This window comes from Pectinophora gossypiella, chromosome 3 (genome assembly GCF_024362695.1).
Source record: "Pectinophora gossypiella chromosome 3, ilPecGoss1.1, whole genome shotgun sequence".
Lineage (NCBI taxonomy): Eukaryota > Metazoa > Arthropoda > Insecta > Lepidoptera > Gelechiidae > Pectinophora > Pectinophora gossypiella.
Genome location: NC_065406.1, coordinates 6,062,992 through 6,082,310, shown reverse-complemented (window position 1 = coordinate 6,082,310; position 19,319 = coordinate 6,062,992). Strand labels below are relative to the sequence as shown.

At 39.0% G+C, this 19,319-nt stretch overlaps 2 protein-coding genes across 2 annotated transcripts; one reads left to right on the top strand and one right to left on the bottom strand.

Annotated features, from left to right (window-relative positions):
- Nucleotides 1-732: 732 nt before the first annotated feature.
- LOC126382274 (chymotrypsinogen 2-like) lies at nt 733-1,776 on the bottom strand. Its single transcript, XM_050032088.1, has one exon. It carries the CDS (start codon nt 1,774-1,776, stop codon nt 733-735), a length of 1,044 nt encoding a protein of 347 aa, XP_049888045.1.
- Nucleotides 1,777-3,906: 2,130 nt separating this feature from the next.
- LOC126381330 (ATP-binding cassette sub-family F member 1) lies at nt 3,907-18,103 on the top strand. Its single transcript, XM_050030829.1, has 19 exons — nt 3,907-4,245; nt 4,510-4,629; nt 5,013-5,111; nt 5,274-5,405; nt 6,041-6,154; nt 6,377-6,480; nt 7,009-7,089; nt 7,430-7,616; nt 7,907-8,194; nt 8,633-8,709; nt 9,304-9,452; nt 10,334-10,417; nt 10,697-10,934; nt 11,994-12,171; nt 12,632-12,810; nt 14,030-14,137; nt 15,378-15,503; nt 16,177-16,335; nt 17,360-18,103. Exons 1-19 carry the CDS (start codon nt 4,026-4,028, stop codon nt 17,459-17,461), a joined length of 2,745 nt encoding a protein of 914 aa, XP_049886786.1. The 5' UTR covers nt 3,907-4,025; the 3' UTR covers nt 17,462-18,103.
- The last annotated feature ends 1,216 nt before the right edge of the window (nt 18,104-19,319 follow it).

The window sequence follows — 19,319 nt, the reverse complement described above, 5'->3', positions numbered from 1 at the left end:
CGAGGTCTAATGATCGCACAGTACTCTCCCGTTTAATCGCAAGCACTTCGCAATGATAAACTTTGAATTTGGACTCATGGCTGGCCCGTTATGTGTGAAATAATTCCTGGCTGCCTCGCAGCGAGGTTAACTAGTATACTAGGTTAAACACCTCCTGTAGCAGTCGCAGGCTTCGCAACGATTTGTACCCGTTGTACTGCAACTCCTATGCACTCCAGGACCCTTCTTTCCCGAGGTCCTCCTTGCGTGAGAGCCAGTTTTTTTTTAAAGTAATGGCCTCTAAAATGTCTAAAAATGGGCTTTTTGGTAGGCAAATGGTGATTTGTTCACTGGGCTGCGACCATTTATGATGCCCACCACTATTCGGAGTTCTTTCCGGTTCGGGCTGGGCAGTCTTCCGGTAAAAAACTTCGATGTTGACGGGCCAATGTTTTTAGACTGCTTGCAGGTAGTCAAATGAGGTCATCTCCCATTTTGTTGATGCACGAATCCACTATCTACCTACTGAATTTATATTTTGCTGAAAGGTAACAACAGGATCTGCTCTGGGCTGAATATCCTGGTATCTGAGACTTTTCTAGCGAGTTCATTTACGGCATCCCTTCCAAACGATCCACTGTGTTAGATTCAAGTATAGTGTAAAACAATATAAACGATCTATATTATTTATTGTCACAGAAATTTGGAAAACATGACATTAACAAAATCTAAATATATCAAAACAATAACTTCTTAAGAAATAGCCAAGATAGGATAAAACACCATCAAAATATATATTGAACTCTTGATACTACGCGCAGAGCTCGCAGTCATCTTGTGAATCGTTCGGCGGGCGGCGGCAGGCTGCAGGGGGTAAGTAGGCAGCTCACTTTCTTCCTGTTCCTCGTTTTTCTTGATCCTTTCATCTAACCACGCTTTGAAAGTGTAAGTAGGTAGACAATCAGCGATTCTTTTGTTAATGGCGTATGTACCAGACATTTCTTTGGTACATTCGTCTGTACCCTTGACTACAATGCCGATCAATAAGTTCTCGAATATTACTGGACCACCGGTATCTTTGAAACAAGTTGGAACTTTCGTTTCGATACAATCAAAGTATGTAACCATTAAATCTCCTGTATCGGCATAAAGTCGTTGCTCGAGGCCGATATACTGTAGTTCTTTAGGTTGGCCCACATCTGCATTTAGGCCAAATCCAATAGCTTCAACATCGGCAATATTTCGGGCGGACGTGAAATTGCTTACCTTGATTTTGGACGCCACTGAGGAATTATGTTTCTCTGTATAAATAAGTCCCACATCTTTTAGAGAATCGCTGCCAGTAAAAGTTGGAAACTTTTCAGTTTTAATCACATGTAGCATGGTAGTAGTTTCATCCTTTTTATCCCTTGTGGTATTTAATAGCACATAACTTATAGGCTGTAGAGTGCACTTTGCAGTAGTGAGTATTAATCCATTGGAGATCACAGAACCAGCACACAGATATTCATTTTGGTGGGACATCACAGCTACCACGAAAGGAAACTGTTTAATTTGAGCCGATTGTATTTCGTGCATTTGGCTGTTAGCTCTCCTGGTGCAGGTTACAGTGTTGTTGCTTTCATTTTCTACCGGAATGTCTAAGGACTCATCTTTGGCTTCGTCGTTTATTTCACCTGTATCATCTCTGTTATCGTCAATACTCTTCTTTACATTTTCACTGACGCAGACATTAATGATTCCTAGGATAAATGTTATATAAATAAGTAATCTTGGAAAAATAATTTCGTTCTTCATCGTTATTGTATAAAACCAAGTAGGACAAAGAAAATTGAAAGAAAAATCGACATTCTTTTTTCACTTCTTTCTTAGTTTTATTTTTAATGTCAGATTTAAATGGCCAGTAAAGTTTTGTGCTAAACTCTCCAGTCATTGCTCGACCTCTATAGCCCAAATAAAGGTGTTGGTAGTATAAATAAAGCAACACGGGCCTCCGTTGTTGTAGTGACACGAAAAAATCATGCTCGCCACTATTGGGGTAGACAGAGCCATAGCATATCAATAAGATTATCCAAACGAAGATGCTTCTTCACGGATGTGGTAACATACTCGTGCATAATACATTTAAGGCACTATGAACTCGCTGACGTTACCCCGTTTCTAAGGGTCATCTAGTCTAACCCATTGTTTTTTGTTTTCGTTGCTTGATGATATTTGGGTCATTTTTGTATCATCAGCCGTACGACGCTCACTGCTGGGCATAGGCCTCCCCCAAGGATCTCCACGACGATCGGTATCGATATTTGTATAGAAGTGTGTAATTACCTATTTGCTTCTCTTTATTTTGAACAGAATAATGATGGTTGGAAGATCAAAATGATTGATCAGAATGGTTGGGTGTCATATTAAACGACATAAAGATAAAAGATGCATATATGTATGAAATCTATATAAATTAGAAGGTTGGACAGCGCCATCTATATTATTACTATGGAATGTGAACTAGAAAGGCCTTCATTGTGCGACAATGGGATAAATAAATAGATAGATAAAAAATACTTTATAGAGCACAATGGATGGATACAAGATACAGAAATAAGGACAACAGATACAGGAAGGCACAACAAGCGGCCTTATTGCGGGCAAGGGGGGATTTGTGGGAGAGTTTCAACTTCAAAACCCAGACTACAACTAAAATCCCATCCGGATCGTTCCCCAGACGTCTTCTAGACCTTAGACAAACCGAGGACACTCGGACGGTTGGCAACCCTAAATGCATAGCCTGTCCTATGGACAAAATAACAAAAAAAAAAAAACGGCCGGTCGCTGTCAAGTGTCAAGTGTGTTGCCGAAGAATCGATAGATTTACTATCGATAGTAAACAGCCAAAATCATCTACCCAACCGATAGGCCTATCGATAGTATCGATAGCTCTTTTTGGCGATACTATTGATAAGCAACGATAGTGTCGATACTATCGATAGTGTCGATAGTTGAAAAACAAAAAACTATCAGTACTGATATTAGTACTGGTACTATCGATACTATCGATAGTATCGCTCTTCGATATCGAATAAGCTATCGATAGTATCGGTACCATCGATAGGGACCTTTATTGTAAAAAAATCCTACCCGGCTTTTTGGCGGGAGGCGGGAACGGGACAGTTGCTTTCTTCATTGAATAATCTAAATAATTAATACGAAGTGGTGTTTTGTGGTTAATGATCGCATTAAGTTAGTCGGAAGACATTCGCGAGTGTTATTATATTGGAGTATTCAATAAACAAAGTGTATCTGCCTATTTTCGCTTCGTGTCAGGAAGCCGCTTCATAACTCAAAAGTTTATGCGGACTTTTGAGTTAATTCGTTTGGGGTTCGGAGTAGGAGTCTACTCCGAGGGTGGGGGCTTAGGTTTCATCATCATCACCTTTCATCATTTCATTAATCATCAAGAAAAAAATACGTCAGACATGGCTGTATGGGCATAGTTCCCTTTGCCTTACCCTTCGGGGAAAACCAAACCAAAAAAAAAAAAAAAAAAAAAAAAAATCCTACCCACTCACTTAACAGTTTTTTTTTTAAGTTTAGAGAATTGCCAACTTCAAAACCAAACATCCACGAAATATAAAATATTAAATACGAGCTTTAAAATAGTGTGAATTGTTCCACACAATGCTACATTCAATACTATCGAAATTAAGGTCACTATCGATCGTACAAAACTATCGATAGTATCGATACTATCGATAGCTTGCGCAATATCGAAGAGCGATACTATCGATAGTATCGTTACTTATCAATAGTATCGCTAAAAAATAGCAATCGATACTATCGATTAATTATCGATATTATCGTTTTTTGATAAACTATCGCTAGTTCGATCGAAAACTATCGATAGGGCGCTATCGAGCAGCAACACTAGTGTCAAGTGTCAAATTCAAGAACTGAGCTGAGCACGTCACTGTCGAATTTTATTCGAATTTTCTACTTATTTTTGCTGACTTGGCTGTTACCATTTTTCGTGATTTAGTTCTTACGTAGCAAACATGTCGAAGAAACGGGGTAACAAGAAGAATCAGGACTTGGATGATGCATTCGAGTCGAAAAAGGCTGAGAATCAAAACATAACCTCAAAGAAGGGGAAAGGAAAGAAGAAAGGCAGGGGTGACGATTTCAGTGACGAGGAGGCCGATGTCCCGCAGGCGGTGGTGGTGTCTGATGACGAGGACGTGCCAAAACCCGCCGCAAAGAAGTCACAGAAGAAAGGTAATCAAATGTCAGCTGTTACATTCAGTTATGAAATAATAATGTTTCTGCCAACTCTGTTATGTACAAACCAGTTTTTCAAGTATCTGAATAACATTTGCATTACCTTCATTACTTAATGTAATTAGTAGCCAGAATATATGGTAAACATTTCCTTAGACATATTAGAAACTTATGTGGTAATTTTATATTCTCTTTAGGTATAATAGTTATTTTGCTAAAAATACCTATTGGTACCAGTATTGATATATTTATTTTTTTAAGCCAAAGGTAAGAAGAAGGGAGTAGAGTTATCAGATGATGATGATGATAGCAAGTCAATAGTAAGCAATGCTACAAGCACAGCATCTAAAACAACTGCCAAAGCTGGTAAAAAGAAAAAAGGTAAGTAACATTCTGAGTAATGGATTAATTTTTGTCTTTCTTGCTTTAATATCTTTTCATACCAAAAATCAATCCTTTAAGGAAGTTCTTGTGAACAATCATATCCAGTCGAAATTATAACATGTCAATTCATATTTTGATTATTACAAATAGAAAATTGGTTATAGACTGAAACATGAAATATGGTCACAGGTGCCTACTAAATCTAATAGAGTTTTAGGAGTCTATTTATTTGTATTATACATTTCGAGTTTAGATAAAATAAACTTGTTGCTGTACGGTTTCCCATCATGGGGGTATACAAACAAAATAAATGCATAATAGTACAATAAATCATAATTAACAACACTGGTTTTAAGATAAAATTAGGTATATATTTACAGGTAAAGGTAAAAAGGATGACTGGTCTGATGAAGGAAGCGATATTGAGCTTAAAGAGGCTTCTGAAGATGAAGTTGTCAAACCAGTTTCTAAAAAGAAAAGTAAGTAAATTTCAGTCAATCCATCAATAATGAACATATAATTGGAAGGCAAGACATGATACATTAAAAAACAAAGCTTTTTGGTAAATAAAAAAAATATGAATGTGAATATCTCCACTAAGAAGTGCATATGAAAAATGATTGTTATGGTATTTTTTTCAGCAAAAAATAAAAAGAAAAATATAGCAGCCGAATCTTCAGAGGAAGAAGATGACCAAGATGATTCTAAGTCAGTAGTTAGTAATGTATCTAGCAACACAGCCAAGCCAGCTGTAAAAGCGAAAGGCAAGAAAGGTATGATTTTTCTTTATATATGAGTACCATACCTTCTAGAGGAGACTTTTTCCTTTTAATCATTAACTGCCAGAAGCCCCAAAAAGTATGTCTGAACACACTATTGATACAATTCTAAATAACCAGGTTTATAATTTTTAGAGATGTAGCCAATATTTTGTTAGTATTCAGTATATTCAGCACAATAACCAAATATTCAGTTTCAGTGTTGCAAATAATTAATTATAATAAAGTAAACATTGTTAGGGTGTCATTACGATCTTGGAATATTACAAAAGCAGGGTGGAATGGTCATTTCTAGTAAATACTTGTAATCGTGTTTATATGTATAAGTGCAATATTTTTTAATAAAAAAACTGATGTACCTGTATATGAATAGAAGTGGTTACTTTAGTTAGTAAGTAACAAGATGGTTTCAGAAAAACTACACATTCTTTGAAGATTTACCATAGACATAGTGAGAAACCGAATAGTTCGGCCGAATATTCAGTTCTGTAATAACATAACTGAATTAAATTCGGTATTCGCTTATTATTGGCCACATCTATAAAAATTTTCCTCTCTTTACTTCTTGTTCATCAATCTCTGAAAATTATATATTATCTATGTATTGTTTGTAATGGTTTCAATTTTAGGTAAAGGTAAGAAAGACGACTTTCCTGACGAAGATGATGAGAGTGACAAGGAATTGAACATGGAAGGTTCTGGTTCTGACGAAGAAGAATTAGCTCCTGTAGTGAAAAGCAAAGGTAAGCATAAAATAACTTGGGCCAAGCGACTAGATAGCAAAATTAGGACATTCATAGTGGCTGCATCTGCTCCTACTTTAGATGTGCTGTTAGGCCGTATTATTATTTAAAATGATAGTTGTGATATGTCAAGTTATTTTAATAGATCACCACTTTTGATGATACTCAAAATAATCCACTACTTAAAATGGGAAAATTACATTTAACTATATGCTTCTACAGGTAAACATCATAGGAAAAAGAATAATATTGATAATATAGAGGAAGAAATAAAGAAATTCACTATCAATGAGCCTGAAGAGGAGGAAAAGTCAAAGAAAGCTAAGGTGAGTGTCAAAGATAAAACAAATTAGAGCAACAATGGTGCTAATTCCTGTAAACACCATCTAATTTTACTTTAAGTTATATCTGTCATTTTCTTATTCGTCGAAAAGAAAAGGGATGGGTAATAGATAAGCATAATATTTATGGAACTCACGTCAATTTTAAGCACAAATCTAAAACAACCATCTAAAAATCTCACATTGGCCAATAACCCGACAGAATTATGTTGATAGCACACGTCAAACGGTTTGCATACCTTTTTGGATCACTTGGGTTATTAATTCATTTACACATTCATCCTAAAATTAAGAGCTGTCAATCATATGTCCCTTTCCTTTTCCTGGGTAAAAACAAAGATAAAAGATGCAAATCTGTACAGCACCGTCTATATTGTTTTTGAGGAACGTAGCCTGGAAAGTCCCTCAATGTCGATGGTTTGGCTAATATGCACAGTAATATGTGACCAAACCATCGCTTACGATTTGTAAAAATGAAGTCATAGTTAATAATTATTTATTTATATGTCCCAGGATAAGAAAAAAGTAAAAGAGCACATCCCAGAAGAAGGTGACCAGTCGGATGATGAAGCGTCGAGGGAAACAGAGGATAAGGTAACAAATATAAATGAGGTATCTTCAACCTGCCTCTAATTCAGAGAATGTAATATAAGGTTATATTAAGGTAGGCAAGTAGTTATGAAAGAAAGAAAATTGGAAAGATGATTTTAGTTACCTACTCATATCATAGACAGAACACAATTATATATATTATTTTTCTCTATGGTACAAGTATACTATTACAACTTATTCTAGGTTTCAATATAATGGTCGATAATTAGAGCTCGCTGGAGCTGTTTCTCAAGTACGGCACCATAATATAGGCACTGGATGTCGGAGTCGTGTTACGAAAATCGGCTCGCGCATAACATTATCAATTTCGTGTTTTCCTCAGGTGCAAGATCTGAAAGAGACAGAAAAAGAAGAGCCAGCAGAGAAGAAGCTGAGCCACAAAGAGAAGAAGAAGTTGAAGAAGCAGCAGGAGTATGAAAAGCAGATGGAGATGCTGACCAAGAAGGGTGGCCAGGGGCACAGCGAGCTTGACGCCAACTTTACCGTCAGCCAGGCGCAGAAGTCTGCGGGCAAGTGTCTTTTAAATATATATTTTTAGATGTTTAATCTCACGTATAAATTCATGCTCAAAAGCCTACTAGGCAATAAATAGCTACGAGTCGTTGGAAGAGTGCTCTTTCTTCTTCTGAAGTGGTTTGTGAAGTTACACATTAATTATAGTAATTATTTTTTGGATATATTATGCATAATATGTATGTATATATTATATGTATGTGTGTATGTATGTATCTGTAGTAGTAGTAGTAGTTCAAAGAGGATACTTAATCACTAACTTAAAAAATAAATGCATTTCTTGTAGGTCAAATGGCAGCCTTAGAGAACGCTGTGGACATAAAAGTGGAGAACTTCACGATCAGTGCGAAAGGCAAGGATTTGTTTGTGAATGCGAATCTATTGATTGCCAACGGCCGCAGGTACGGTGTGGTTGGGCCCAACGGTCATGGAAAGACCACGTTATTGCGACATTTGGCCCAAAGAGCCTTCCCATTGCCGCCGCACATCGACATTCTGCTCTGTGAACAGGAAGTTACTGCCGACGACAAAAGCGCCGTCGAAACTATATTGGAAGCTGACGTGAAGAGAACTGGTGAGTTTGAAACTTATACAGAATGAGAATGCTAATAGTGCTAATTCCTGTAAACACCATCTAATTTTATTTTAAGTTATATCTGTCATTTTTTTATCCGCCGAAAAGGAAAGAGACGGGAATCGACAAGCATAAAATTTATGGAACACACGTCAATTTTAAGCACAAATCTAAAACAACCGTCTAAAAATTTTACACTGGCTAATAACCCGACAGAATTATGTTGACAGCACACGTCAAACGGTTTCAATACCAGCGAGATACCTCATTTTTCCTAAAATTAAGAGCGGTCAATCATCCGTCCCTTTCCTTTTCGGTGGATAAGAAAATGACAGGTATAACTTAAAGTAAAATTAGGAGGTGTCTACAGGAATCGGGGCCAATGACATTATTGTTGTTTTCTATGTATTTGTTATAATATTTCTTCTTCTATTTCAGAGCTGCTAAACGAGTGTAAGGAGTTAGAAGCTGAAACTGAAAAAGGCAACATGAGTGTACAGGATCGATTGAATGAGGTAATTTATAAAATAAATATACAGCACTTTATAGTTCCCTTACAAGATGTAACTATGGAATAGGTGACGTGATGAGCGATAAAGTCACTTTATTTTATTGTTTTATGGGTGTACCAATGCGCAATAAGTAAGTAAAATGTTTATTTTTCATAAAAAATATAAAAAATATTGGTTCAATAAAAAACCCACAAAAGCAATTCCTCTGTTTGTCTCTGGGAGTGGAGTTCGCTTAAAGTTATGTTTTAAAATACTTACAGTTAACTCAGAGATCTTTTGCATAAGATGTTTAAATAAAGATTTACTGAATTTATTTATATTGCACATGGCTCTGGGTGCGCTGGAGTTTGGTTGGTCACTCGGAGATGCTACTATGGTTATTTTCCTACATAGCCTATATACGTCATGCTGGGCACAGGCGTCTCCTCAGTCAACCGGGGAGTATGGTGCATATTGCACCACGCTGCTCCAATGCGGGTTGGCTGAGGTACTTTTTTACGGCTAATAGCCGGGACCAACGCATCCTCGGGTCTTTCTTACACCCGTAATTAAAACATAAGATCAGAATGGTGTTATACAAGGTGTCCCCGCGTGTAGGTGTACTCGGAGTTGAAGGCGATCGGTGCGGACTCAGCGGAGCCGCGCGCGCGCCGCATCTTAGCGGGGTTGGGGTTCAGCCGCGAGATGCAGAACCGCGCCACCAAGAACTTCTCCGGTGGCTGGCGGATGAGGGTCTCGCTTGCCAGGTACACACTCTATTTTATTTTATAACAATTATGTTTTATAAGTAATATAAGTAGAATTTATGTTCGAAAACCATACCAGTACATAATAGGGACTGGGTCAAAGATAAATTCTAAAATACTAATCTTGAAATAGAAACCAATCTTATGTGATCGAAAATGAATTACACTTCCCTTTTCGACTTTTAGAATTAACTAACAATAAGTACGACGTCTGACCGCTTTTATTGATGACATCACGGGACAATATTTCCATACAAACTCCAAAGAAAACTTTCGTTTTGACGTTTCGTAAAAAGTATCTCATTTGACTAGGTTGTCAAGTAGTCTTTTACTTAACCATAGATTAAGGAATAATATTACTTATAGAACGGCAACTCTCCGCTCTCCACCAGCGGCTGAGCTGGGTTTACCTCAGCCCCCGCCCGCGGTCTTACTTTAGTCTTGAATTGTATGGCGTCAGACGTCACACATACAGATGCGCGTATACGATAACGTCAATGTGCAGTGTCTGTGTAAACCGACGTTAGACTAGACTATATATAGGCCAACGCTGGGTACAGGTCTTCTCCTAATCAATCAGAGAAAATAGAGTTGGTATAGGTGTTTGGTCTAGTAGCTAAATCATTCACCAGAGTAGTCAAGTCGCCCAAAGGTCTCCATCTTGGCTTAACGATTATATTCACTTGTGTTAAACTGGGACCGTAATTGTTACGTGTCCACCAAAGCACCTTGGCGAATAATTTTTCATAGACAAATGATAGTTCATGTGGTAATAGTTTACCACATCTTCTTTCTTACTGCGCTGTGAGGCGGGCAGAACCACAAGTCATTTGCTAATAAAATACGTAAAAAAGCTAATAAATAATTTTGCATTGTCTTAGGGCGCTGTACATAGAGCCTACATTACTGTTACTCGACGAACCTACGAATCACTTGGATCTCAACGCTGTCATTTGGTTAGATAAGTAAGTATTGCAAACATATTTAAGTTTAGATTGTTACATAAATTATTTCGGCTAGCTACTTCAGTTTTTGCTTAGATGAAAATATCGTCAAGTTTTCATTGCAGAATTTTTGATTTCTACTTAAGAATTTACTTAATCTTAATCACAAATTAAATGACTCGTAATTGTCTAAAGTATATACTTTAGATTTGAATGCTTTGGTTTAGGACTGCAAAATGTGATATAATGATACATTAATAACAGGAAATATGTGTGTAAAATGATTGCAATATGTTCCAGTTACCTTCAAGGCTGGAAGAAGACTCTGCTGGTAGTATCTCACGACCAGTCGTTCTTAGACAATGTGTGCAATGAAATCATACATCTAGACCAGCAGAAGTTGTTCTACTACAAGGGCAACTATTCTATGTTCAAGAAGATGTACGCGCAGAAGAAGAAAGAAATGTTAAAGGAATATGAGAAGCAAGAGAAGAAATTGAAGGAAATGAAGGCTCACGGACAGTCTAAGAAAGCAGCCGTAAGTGATAAAATTATATTATTATCTTTTTATTTTCGAAGGCTGCATAGTTTCTTTCACTTACACCGAAGTCGTTCGGGTATTAAAGTTAGTCGTTCAGCTTAAGTAATATTTTGAACACTGAATGTCACTAATGTTGTATATATGACTGTAATGTGCATTAATGTTTATGGATGATTTTCAAAAGAAATGGAAATGGATAGGTGAAATATCTAAAGAAATACAATTGACGAAAATGTTCTTTGATATATGTGTAAATAACGATTTGTGCTTTTAAATTATTTAAAAATATTGCTTAATTTAATTCTCCAAATAGGCATCAGCATTTAAAGACAGCTACCAAGTACTGAAACTGCGTAACTAAAGTAATGTACTGAGTAACTAACCTTCCTCGTGAAATGAAAGCATTTGTATCTTCACCTTTGAAAGTTTTCTATCATTCTACTTATTTCAAATGGACTAAGGCCATTCGCACTTTGACACGTTTTCAAACTTTAATTGTACCTTAATTTACGAATATTTGTTGTGATCAATTTGCGGTCAAAGTGAGTGCGCGCTTCCGTTTTACTTGAAAGGTTGTGTCTATGATTGTACCTGCGTGTTCGCACGTAATCGCACTAGACGAATGCGTATGAAAACGCGTCGAAAATGTGACTGGCTTTAGTAGGTACCTATGTCTAGTAGAATGCACTGAACGGATAGTTCTTTATTCATAACCATTGATATATAAGTATCGAAGGTAAAGCGCGTCATACAAAAGTACGACGAAAACTTAACACTAACTTAACTATAAATTCATACGCAGTGACATGTAGATCGTCAAAAATATGTAGGTATGGTCGTCGTGTTATCATCTATAGCGCGTGGTGATTCGCAACGCGGTTGGTTATACATATTCATTCGGTCGTAGTCGCCACGCCGAGCTAGCGGATTACGGAGTGTCAGAGCATGCCTCCGTATTTCTGCTCAATTCACCGTCCCATTTTTGTACCTACTTATATATCAATATTCATAACACTTAGTAACCAATCTTAAACCATTTTCATATCTACGTAACAGGAGAAGAAGCAGAAGGAAGCTCTGACTCGCAAGCAGGAGAAGAACCGCAGCAAGGCGCAGCGCGAGGAGGAGGAGGGCCCGGCGCCGGCCGCGCTGCTGCAGAAGCCGCGCGACTACGTCGTCAAGTTCTCCTTCCCAGACCCACCGCCGCTGCAGCCGCCCATACTCGGCCTGCACAGTGCGTCGCTTGTTATTTATCTTGTTTCCTCTCGTGTGAGTTGTGAGGTCAATGACCTCGTCAACTCTGACAGGGTTGTTGACCCGCCAAAGACCGTGTTGCTAACGTAACGACTACATACTTACAAAGGAAATAGTAGCCGGGACCGAATGCTTAACGTGGCCTCTGAAGCATTTATCTTGGGATATTAATGATCGTGGGCCTGGGGACATTTTCCTTAGTATTTTGATTTAGAAAGCATGTTTCGCCATTGGTCCTACCTATATCGCTAATTACACTTGTGTGTGGCATAACCACGATCTCGAGCGAGTTGGTGGGGAGTAACCATAGATCTCGAGTTAGTGTAATAGCGTCAATATTCCCAATCTCTGTGACCTGAATGTGAATGTGACCTTGACGTCGGTATTAGACATAACGCATACCATAGCAGAAGAAATAAATTCCAACTTTATTTGTACAGACGTGGACTTCAACTTCCCCGGCCAGAAGCCTCTATTCAAGGACGTGGACTTCGGCATCGACCTGAGCTCGCGTATCGCCATCGTTGGCCCCAACGGGGTCGGCAAGTCCACCTTCCTCAAGCTGCTCGTCGGAGAACTCAGCCCTATTCGAGGGGAGCTCATCAGGAACCACAGACTGGTACGACTCTACATACAATACAGTACAACACTCTATTGCTCAAACACAGGAAAAGCTTTACACTACACACACTTTTTTTGACTTTATTTCGAAATTATGGACAATGTTTTTTTATAACACCCAAAAACTTATAAGAGTATTTTGTGCTTGTCTTACATGCGTGTTTCTATTGAAGACGTACGGAATAAAGTAATTCTGATAACAATTGACAATGTACTGCAATGTCACACCTCGGAGACTCCATACAAAAAATCGTTCCTACCGTGTGCTGTCTAACTTAATGCGAAAGTACGAGCGAGATACAGTTCGTGCGCTCTTCCCCTTACTTCCATTTAAGACTAAAGTAAGACCCAGAGGGGGTGAGGTAGGCGCCCGATACGAATTGGTGCGGGCGGAGAGTTAGTGGCAACTCACCACCAATTTTAATTATAACAAGAGGTAATGGTGCTAATTCCTGTAAACACCATCTAATTTTATTTTAAGTTATATCTGTCATTTTCTTATCCGCCGAAAAGGAAAGGGACGGGTAATCGACAAGCATAAAATTTATGGAACACACGTCAATTTTAAGCACAAATCTAAAACAACCGTCTAAAAATTTTATATTGGCCAATAACCCGACAGAATTAAGTTGACAGCAAACGTCAAACGGTTTGCATACCAGCGAGATACCTTTATGATTCGCCCGGGTTATTCATTCGTTTACTCATTCTTCCTAAAATTAAGAGCGGTCAATCATCCGTCCCTTTACTTTTCGGCGGATAACAAAATGACAGGTATAACTTAAAGTAAAATTAGGAGGTGTCTGCAGGAATCGGGGCCAATGCTTACGACTGTTAAACTGAAGCGATATTTTTTCATAAGTACGGTCTAACTGTACTGTCTGTGAGGAGCTCGGTGGCGCAGCGGTAAACGCGCTCGATCTGCGATTGTTGAAGTTAAGCAACTTTCGCAAAGGCCGGTCATAGGATGGGTGACCACAAAAAAAAAGTTTTCATCTCGAGCTCCTCCGTGCTTCGGAAGGCACGTTAAGCCGTTGGTCCCGGCTGCATTAGCAGTCGTTAATAACCATCAATCCGCACTGGTCCCGCGTGATGGTTTAAGGCCCGATCACCCTATCCATCCATAGGGAAGGCCCGTGCACCAGCAGTGGAGACGTTAATGGGCTGATGATGATGAACTGTACTGTTTTGTAACATTATTATGTTTGTCTGTATAGCGGATAGGTCGCTTCGACCAGCATTCGGGTGAGCACCTGACGGCGGAGGAGTCGCCAGTTGAATACCTGCAGCGGTTGTTCGGCTTGCAGTACGAGAAGGCGCGCAAGGTAACATCCAAACAAATGAATACAACATTCATTCATTCTTTTTAAATTATCTAGAACTACTGCGTCTGTCCTAGACTGGGAACGAGTAAATATAAAAACGACAGAGTGATTGTCCTCCCTGACTTGGTGGATATGAAAATGGAAACAAGAAACAAGAAACATTTATTGAGAAGCTGTGTAGGTACATACATGTAGGTGTCAAACATTATAAAATTGTCTCAACAGCATGTCCATGTCGGACGTACAATATTACAAATAATGTCAGTATTGAGCATCAAGGAATTAAGTAAGTACCTAATAATTAGTCACATTATAAACATTTGTCAATTTTAAATATCATTGTTGTTGAAAATATTCATTCAAGTCATAAAATTCCATATCAACTAGCCAATTTTTTAGACGTCGAAATGGAATGAATGGGCGCACCTATCACCATTTCGTTCATTACAGATTACGGACGTAAGTTTACGTAACATAAGCTGCGTGGGGAATTCAGAAGTACATTCATCGCATACATACACATTCATTCATTGTACTGTATTCATGTGTTATGTCTGATTGTTGAAATTTTAGTTCTGTGCAATAAAGTATATTTGATTTGATTTGATTCATTGTACATTCATTTTTTAAGTACCCACACCTCACCGAGCTCTCTGTTACACCAGTCTCCGGCCAAGTAGTTAATGCCATCTGCGGCAAATCTACAAAAAATCACGTCAAAACATAAATAACTGTTAGACCAACGTGATAGGTTGGCTTACGTAGTCAACAATTACACGCATAATGGGCCACCTTAGAGTCTAAATGCGGAAAACAGAGCCCACTAACATAACATAACATATAGGTGGTGAGAAGTAACGTCGTCTATAATGGTCGAACCAACTCATCATCCCCCTAGCATTATCCCGTTTTTCACAGGGTTCCCTTGCCTAACCTGAAGATTTGACAGGTACGGTTTTTTACAGAAGCGACTGCCTGTCTGACCTTCCAACCCGCGAATTTGCAGCCCAATACAGGTTAGGTCACATACCTCCGAAAATGCATTTTTCTTCCTTCCTCTCCTTCACCGCTCGCTGAGCACGTGATAATCATTTATGATCCAATTCGATAATCATTGGTTTAGGCCTGTGCTGGATTCGCCTATGAGAGGCAAGCGTTCTGCCAACTGGGCTACCACGGCTCGAGGCAACTGTATTAGTGAATAGTGAGTTTATGTAAGTGTAAATGATTATGTATGCAGGCGCTGGGCACATTCGGGCTTGCCAGCCACGCGCACACCATCAAGATGAAGGACCTCAGCGGCGGGCAGAAGGCGCGCGTCGCGCTCGCCGAGCTGACGCTCATGGCGCCCGATGTCGTCATCCTGGTAAGACAACTTGCACAATATATATAGTATTAGCAGTTATCCGCGACTTCGTTCGCGTGAAACCCTGCTATTAAAACTATAGAAGTTTCAAACAAACTTTACCCTTTTTACCTTAGGGATTGAATTTTGCAAAGCCCCGTCTTAGTGAGGACCTATGAACAAAATTAGAAATTCCTAGCACTTGAAGTTTCTGATATTTCATGACGAGTGAGTGAGTGACCTTTCGCTTTTCTACAACGGGTCTGCACGGTTACGATATGGTTCCCGACGCGGAGCATATTACGTCGTTTATCCACGTAGACAGCAGTGGCTGCGTCTATAGGTCGAAACACACGACAAAGATCGCGCCACGCAAGATAGCACAACCTGTGGAGACCGTGTTGGAATACGAATAAAAGTGTCGTTTATTATCTGTATAATTACAGGATACTTCGAAATAACTTATCCTCCCTTAAAATCTCTTAACGATCTTTTTATATTTTTCAAGGGTAATCTCCCTTCCTTGCTGCCTTCCTTTTCTTTCTTCTTTTAAAACATGTTATGTTGTTATTGCTCTAGAGCAATAAGGCCGCCCAAATTGTACTGTATTCATGTGTTATGTCTGATTGTTGAAATTCTAGTTCTGTGCAATAAAGTATATTTGATTTGATTTTGATTTGATTTATGTGTACAGGACGAGCCGACGAACAACCTGGACATCGAGAGTATAGACGCGCTGGGAGACGCAATCAACGCGTACAAGGGCGGCGTGGTGATCGTATCCCACGACGAGCGGCTCATCCGAGAGACTGACTGCGCGCTATACGTCATCGAGGACCAGACCATCAATGAGGTATTTATTCGTTTCTATTGGTTTATTCTTTACTATACATCGAGAGTATACACGCACTGGGAGACGTCGTTAACGCGTTAGAGTGGCGTGATGATCGCGAGCCGTATTTTTGAATTGTTCGTTATTTTTTTTTTATATTGGCCAAGTATGTTGGCTCAACTATGTCTGATGGTAAACATAGAGAAGCCCTAATAATTGCATTAGCGACTGAAAAGCAACGCAATGAGTCAGTTTCGAATCAGTTGCGACTACCATACTGGCCTACTAGGTGCTTTTTGATGCTTCGCTTAAAGGACCCCATATTGTAAGAAGGATCCGGGACACTGGAGCCGGCAACCCGTTCCACTTTTTATTGGTGCGGCAGAGATACGCGTGCGAAAGTTCGTTTTTTTTGGCATGACGCGGTTTGCGTATTGGTTTATAAATATTATACTTTTGACCGTGTACTTCTAGTGACATCTGTACGATAAAAAACTTTCATCACCCTAGCTCAGCCGTTAATAAAACTCATGACGATTACACCTCGCAGCGTATAGATGTCGCTACCATGCACTTTCAACCTCTCATATTATGCAGCAACAGCAGTGGGGGGTAGGTCTTCGAACACCAGTGGTCAATCTCATTACCGTTAACGTAAAAATATTTTAGAATCGTTGTTTTTTTTTTGCAAATATCGTAAGGTGGTGATATACAAAAGTTGTAACTGGTTTTTGCAAAAACACAAAAGATTCTAGGATATTTTATAGGCTTACGGTATTCGAAGAACTACCCTGCGAAAATTATAGATACATACATACATACATAAACTCACGCCTATTTCCCACCGGGGTAAGCAGAGACTATAGAATTCCATTTGCTTCGATCCTGACACACTTCTCTTGCTTCCTCCACATTCATCAATCGCTTCATACACGCATAATTATAGAAACTTCGGGAAATGGCGTCTCAAAGTTGTCTCAAAAACGTCCACTACGCTGGACGCGCAACGTACACTATTATTTATGGATGTGTATGTTTGTCACAGGTTGACGGAGACTTCGACGACTATAGGAAGGAACTCCTGGAGAGTCTCGGAGAGACCATCAACTCGCCCTCGATCGCCGCCAACGCCGCCGTACTGCAATAGACGTCCGTATTTACTTCATACGATCCTTACTACATCACCCTCTTGGTTTCAACTACAAACTATTATAGTGCTGTACCTTATAGGTGCTACGCCCACTGGAACTCCACTGCGGGATGGTGGAGATATTTGTTCCAAAACTCTTTGATCTTGCTATCTGCATCTTTTTATTCATCCCACGACGAGCGATCCTATTATAGATGGAACCGATCACACAAGTGCCTCGGGTTTGTAACAATAAGTATGCCTTCCGCTGGACTCACACATCGAAACATTTTCAGTTCATTCATTATTAATATAATGATAATTTTAACCATTTTCAATGAGATATACATATTTTGCAATGTAATTTAAATTAATTCTAATCAAATGTTGTAAGTGTTATAAAATAAGTTTTAATAGCATGCTGACTGAAGATCTATAACCAGCGCAAGTTTGCAGTTTAAATAATTGTTGTGAAGTGAATTGAATTCAATATCGAAATCAAATAATTTATTTTATTTGGTGTTTAACTTTTAGTTTTTAACCTCACAGTTATTACTGATTATGTAGCTGTGATCTGCATACTCCTACGTTTGTATTCGAATTTTAGTGTAAAAATGTCTATAAAATATTTATACGAATACATTTTGTTACAAAAACAAATATGATTTGTTATAATTTATAATAGATAAGATCATCAGCCCATTAATGTCCCCACTGCTGGGGCACGGGCCTTCCCCATGGATGGATAGGAAGATCGGGCCTTAAACCACCACGCGGGCCCAGTGCGGATTGATGGTTATTAACGACTGCTAATGCAGCCGGGACCAACGGCTTAACGTGCCTTCCGAAGCACGGAGGAGCTCGAGATAAAAACTTTTTTTTGTGGTCACCCATCCTATGACCGGCCTTTGCGAAAGTTGCTTAACTTCAACAATCGCAGACCGAGCGCGTTTACCGCTGCGCCACCGAGCTCCTCAGATAACTCATATTCACTTGAAATCACATGAATAAATACCCCGGGTCCGCTGGAGGTCTGTGTTGCTCTATGCCCGAAGCAAATCTTAAAGTATACATAAAGAAAAAAAAAATGTATGAGGATGGAATATTTTTGTGTTTATTATGAGACGTTGGTTCGATGACCCTAAGTGTTAGAAAAGCTTTTTAACTTATAATTCACCCTAAACTCGGTCGTTCAAAAACATGGAACTGAGAATAATCGTGAAGAAATAAATCATTCAGATGGTACAAAGTAGCCGCGCCGCGATCCTCAAGTATTCACGATTAGGTGCCTCTCGAGTTTTTTCCTCAATTTGCCCGCAGCCTTTCGCCCCTCCATTACAAACTTCTCAGCTTCATTAGAGGATTTAAAACGCAAATTTCCTTTTCGATTGTAACTTTTTTCCACTTCTTGAAAGGAAGCTTCTTTTAAACTTGAAAGAAAATTAGTATCCTCCCCTTTGAGGACGCAGACGTGTTTTTTTAAAAGACTCGTTTGGACCCGCCGCTCAATCTGCTAGAATAATAATGTTTCCGCCTCTGAATAATACGTGCTTTTATAACTTTATAAGTGCTGCACCTGGATTTTTGTAACTCCTGTCCACAACACTACAATGAAATTATTCTAATGTAAGTAAGTAAGTAAATTAGATTAACAACCGGTATATATTTTACATCAATGTAAATTGATCTAATAAGAAGTGCTGTAAGCTCGGCAACCACAAGCAGATTTGATTTCCATACACGCTAATTGCGTTTCTGCAAATTATCTTGTAACAAGCCAACAATGAGAGGTTTGTCTATCACCCCTAGAACCTATTAGCGTCTGGAGAGCAAGCCCGCCCCTTCTTACATCGCCTGACCCCTGCTACCTTGTCGC

Bases quoted from the DNA above. Each gene is read 5' to 3' on its own strand.
- LOC126382274 (XM_050032088.1), bottom strand. From the start codon at position 1,776: ATGAAGAACGAAATTATTTTTCCAAGATTACTTATTTATATAACATTT.
- LOC126381330 (XM_050030829.1), top strand. From the start codon at position 4,026: ATGTCGAAGAAACGGGGTAACAAGAAGAATCAGGACTTGGATGATGCA. The intron at 9,453-10,333 runs GTACACACTCTA...GCATTGTCTTAG, and splicing joins ATGAGGGTCTCGCTTGCCAG to GGCGCTGTACATAGAGCCTA. The intron at 10,418-10,696 runs GTAAGTATTGCA...AATATGTTCCAG, and splicing joins GCTGTCATTTGGTTAGATAA to TTACCTTCAAGGCTGGAAGA.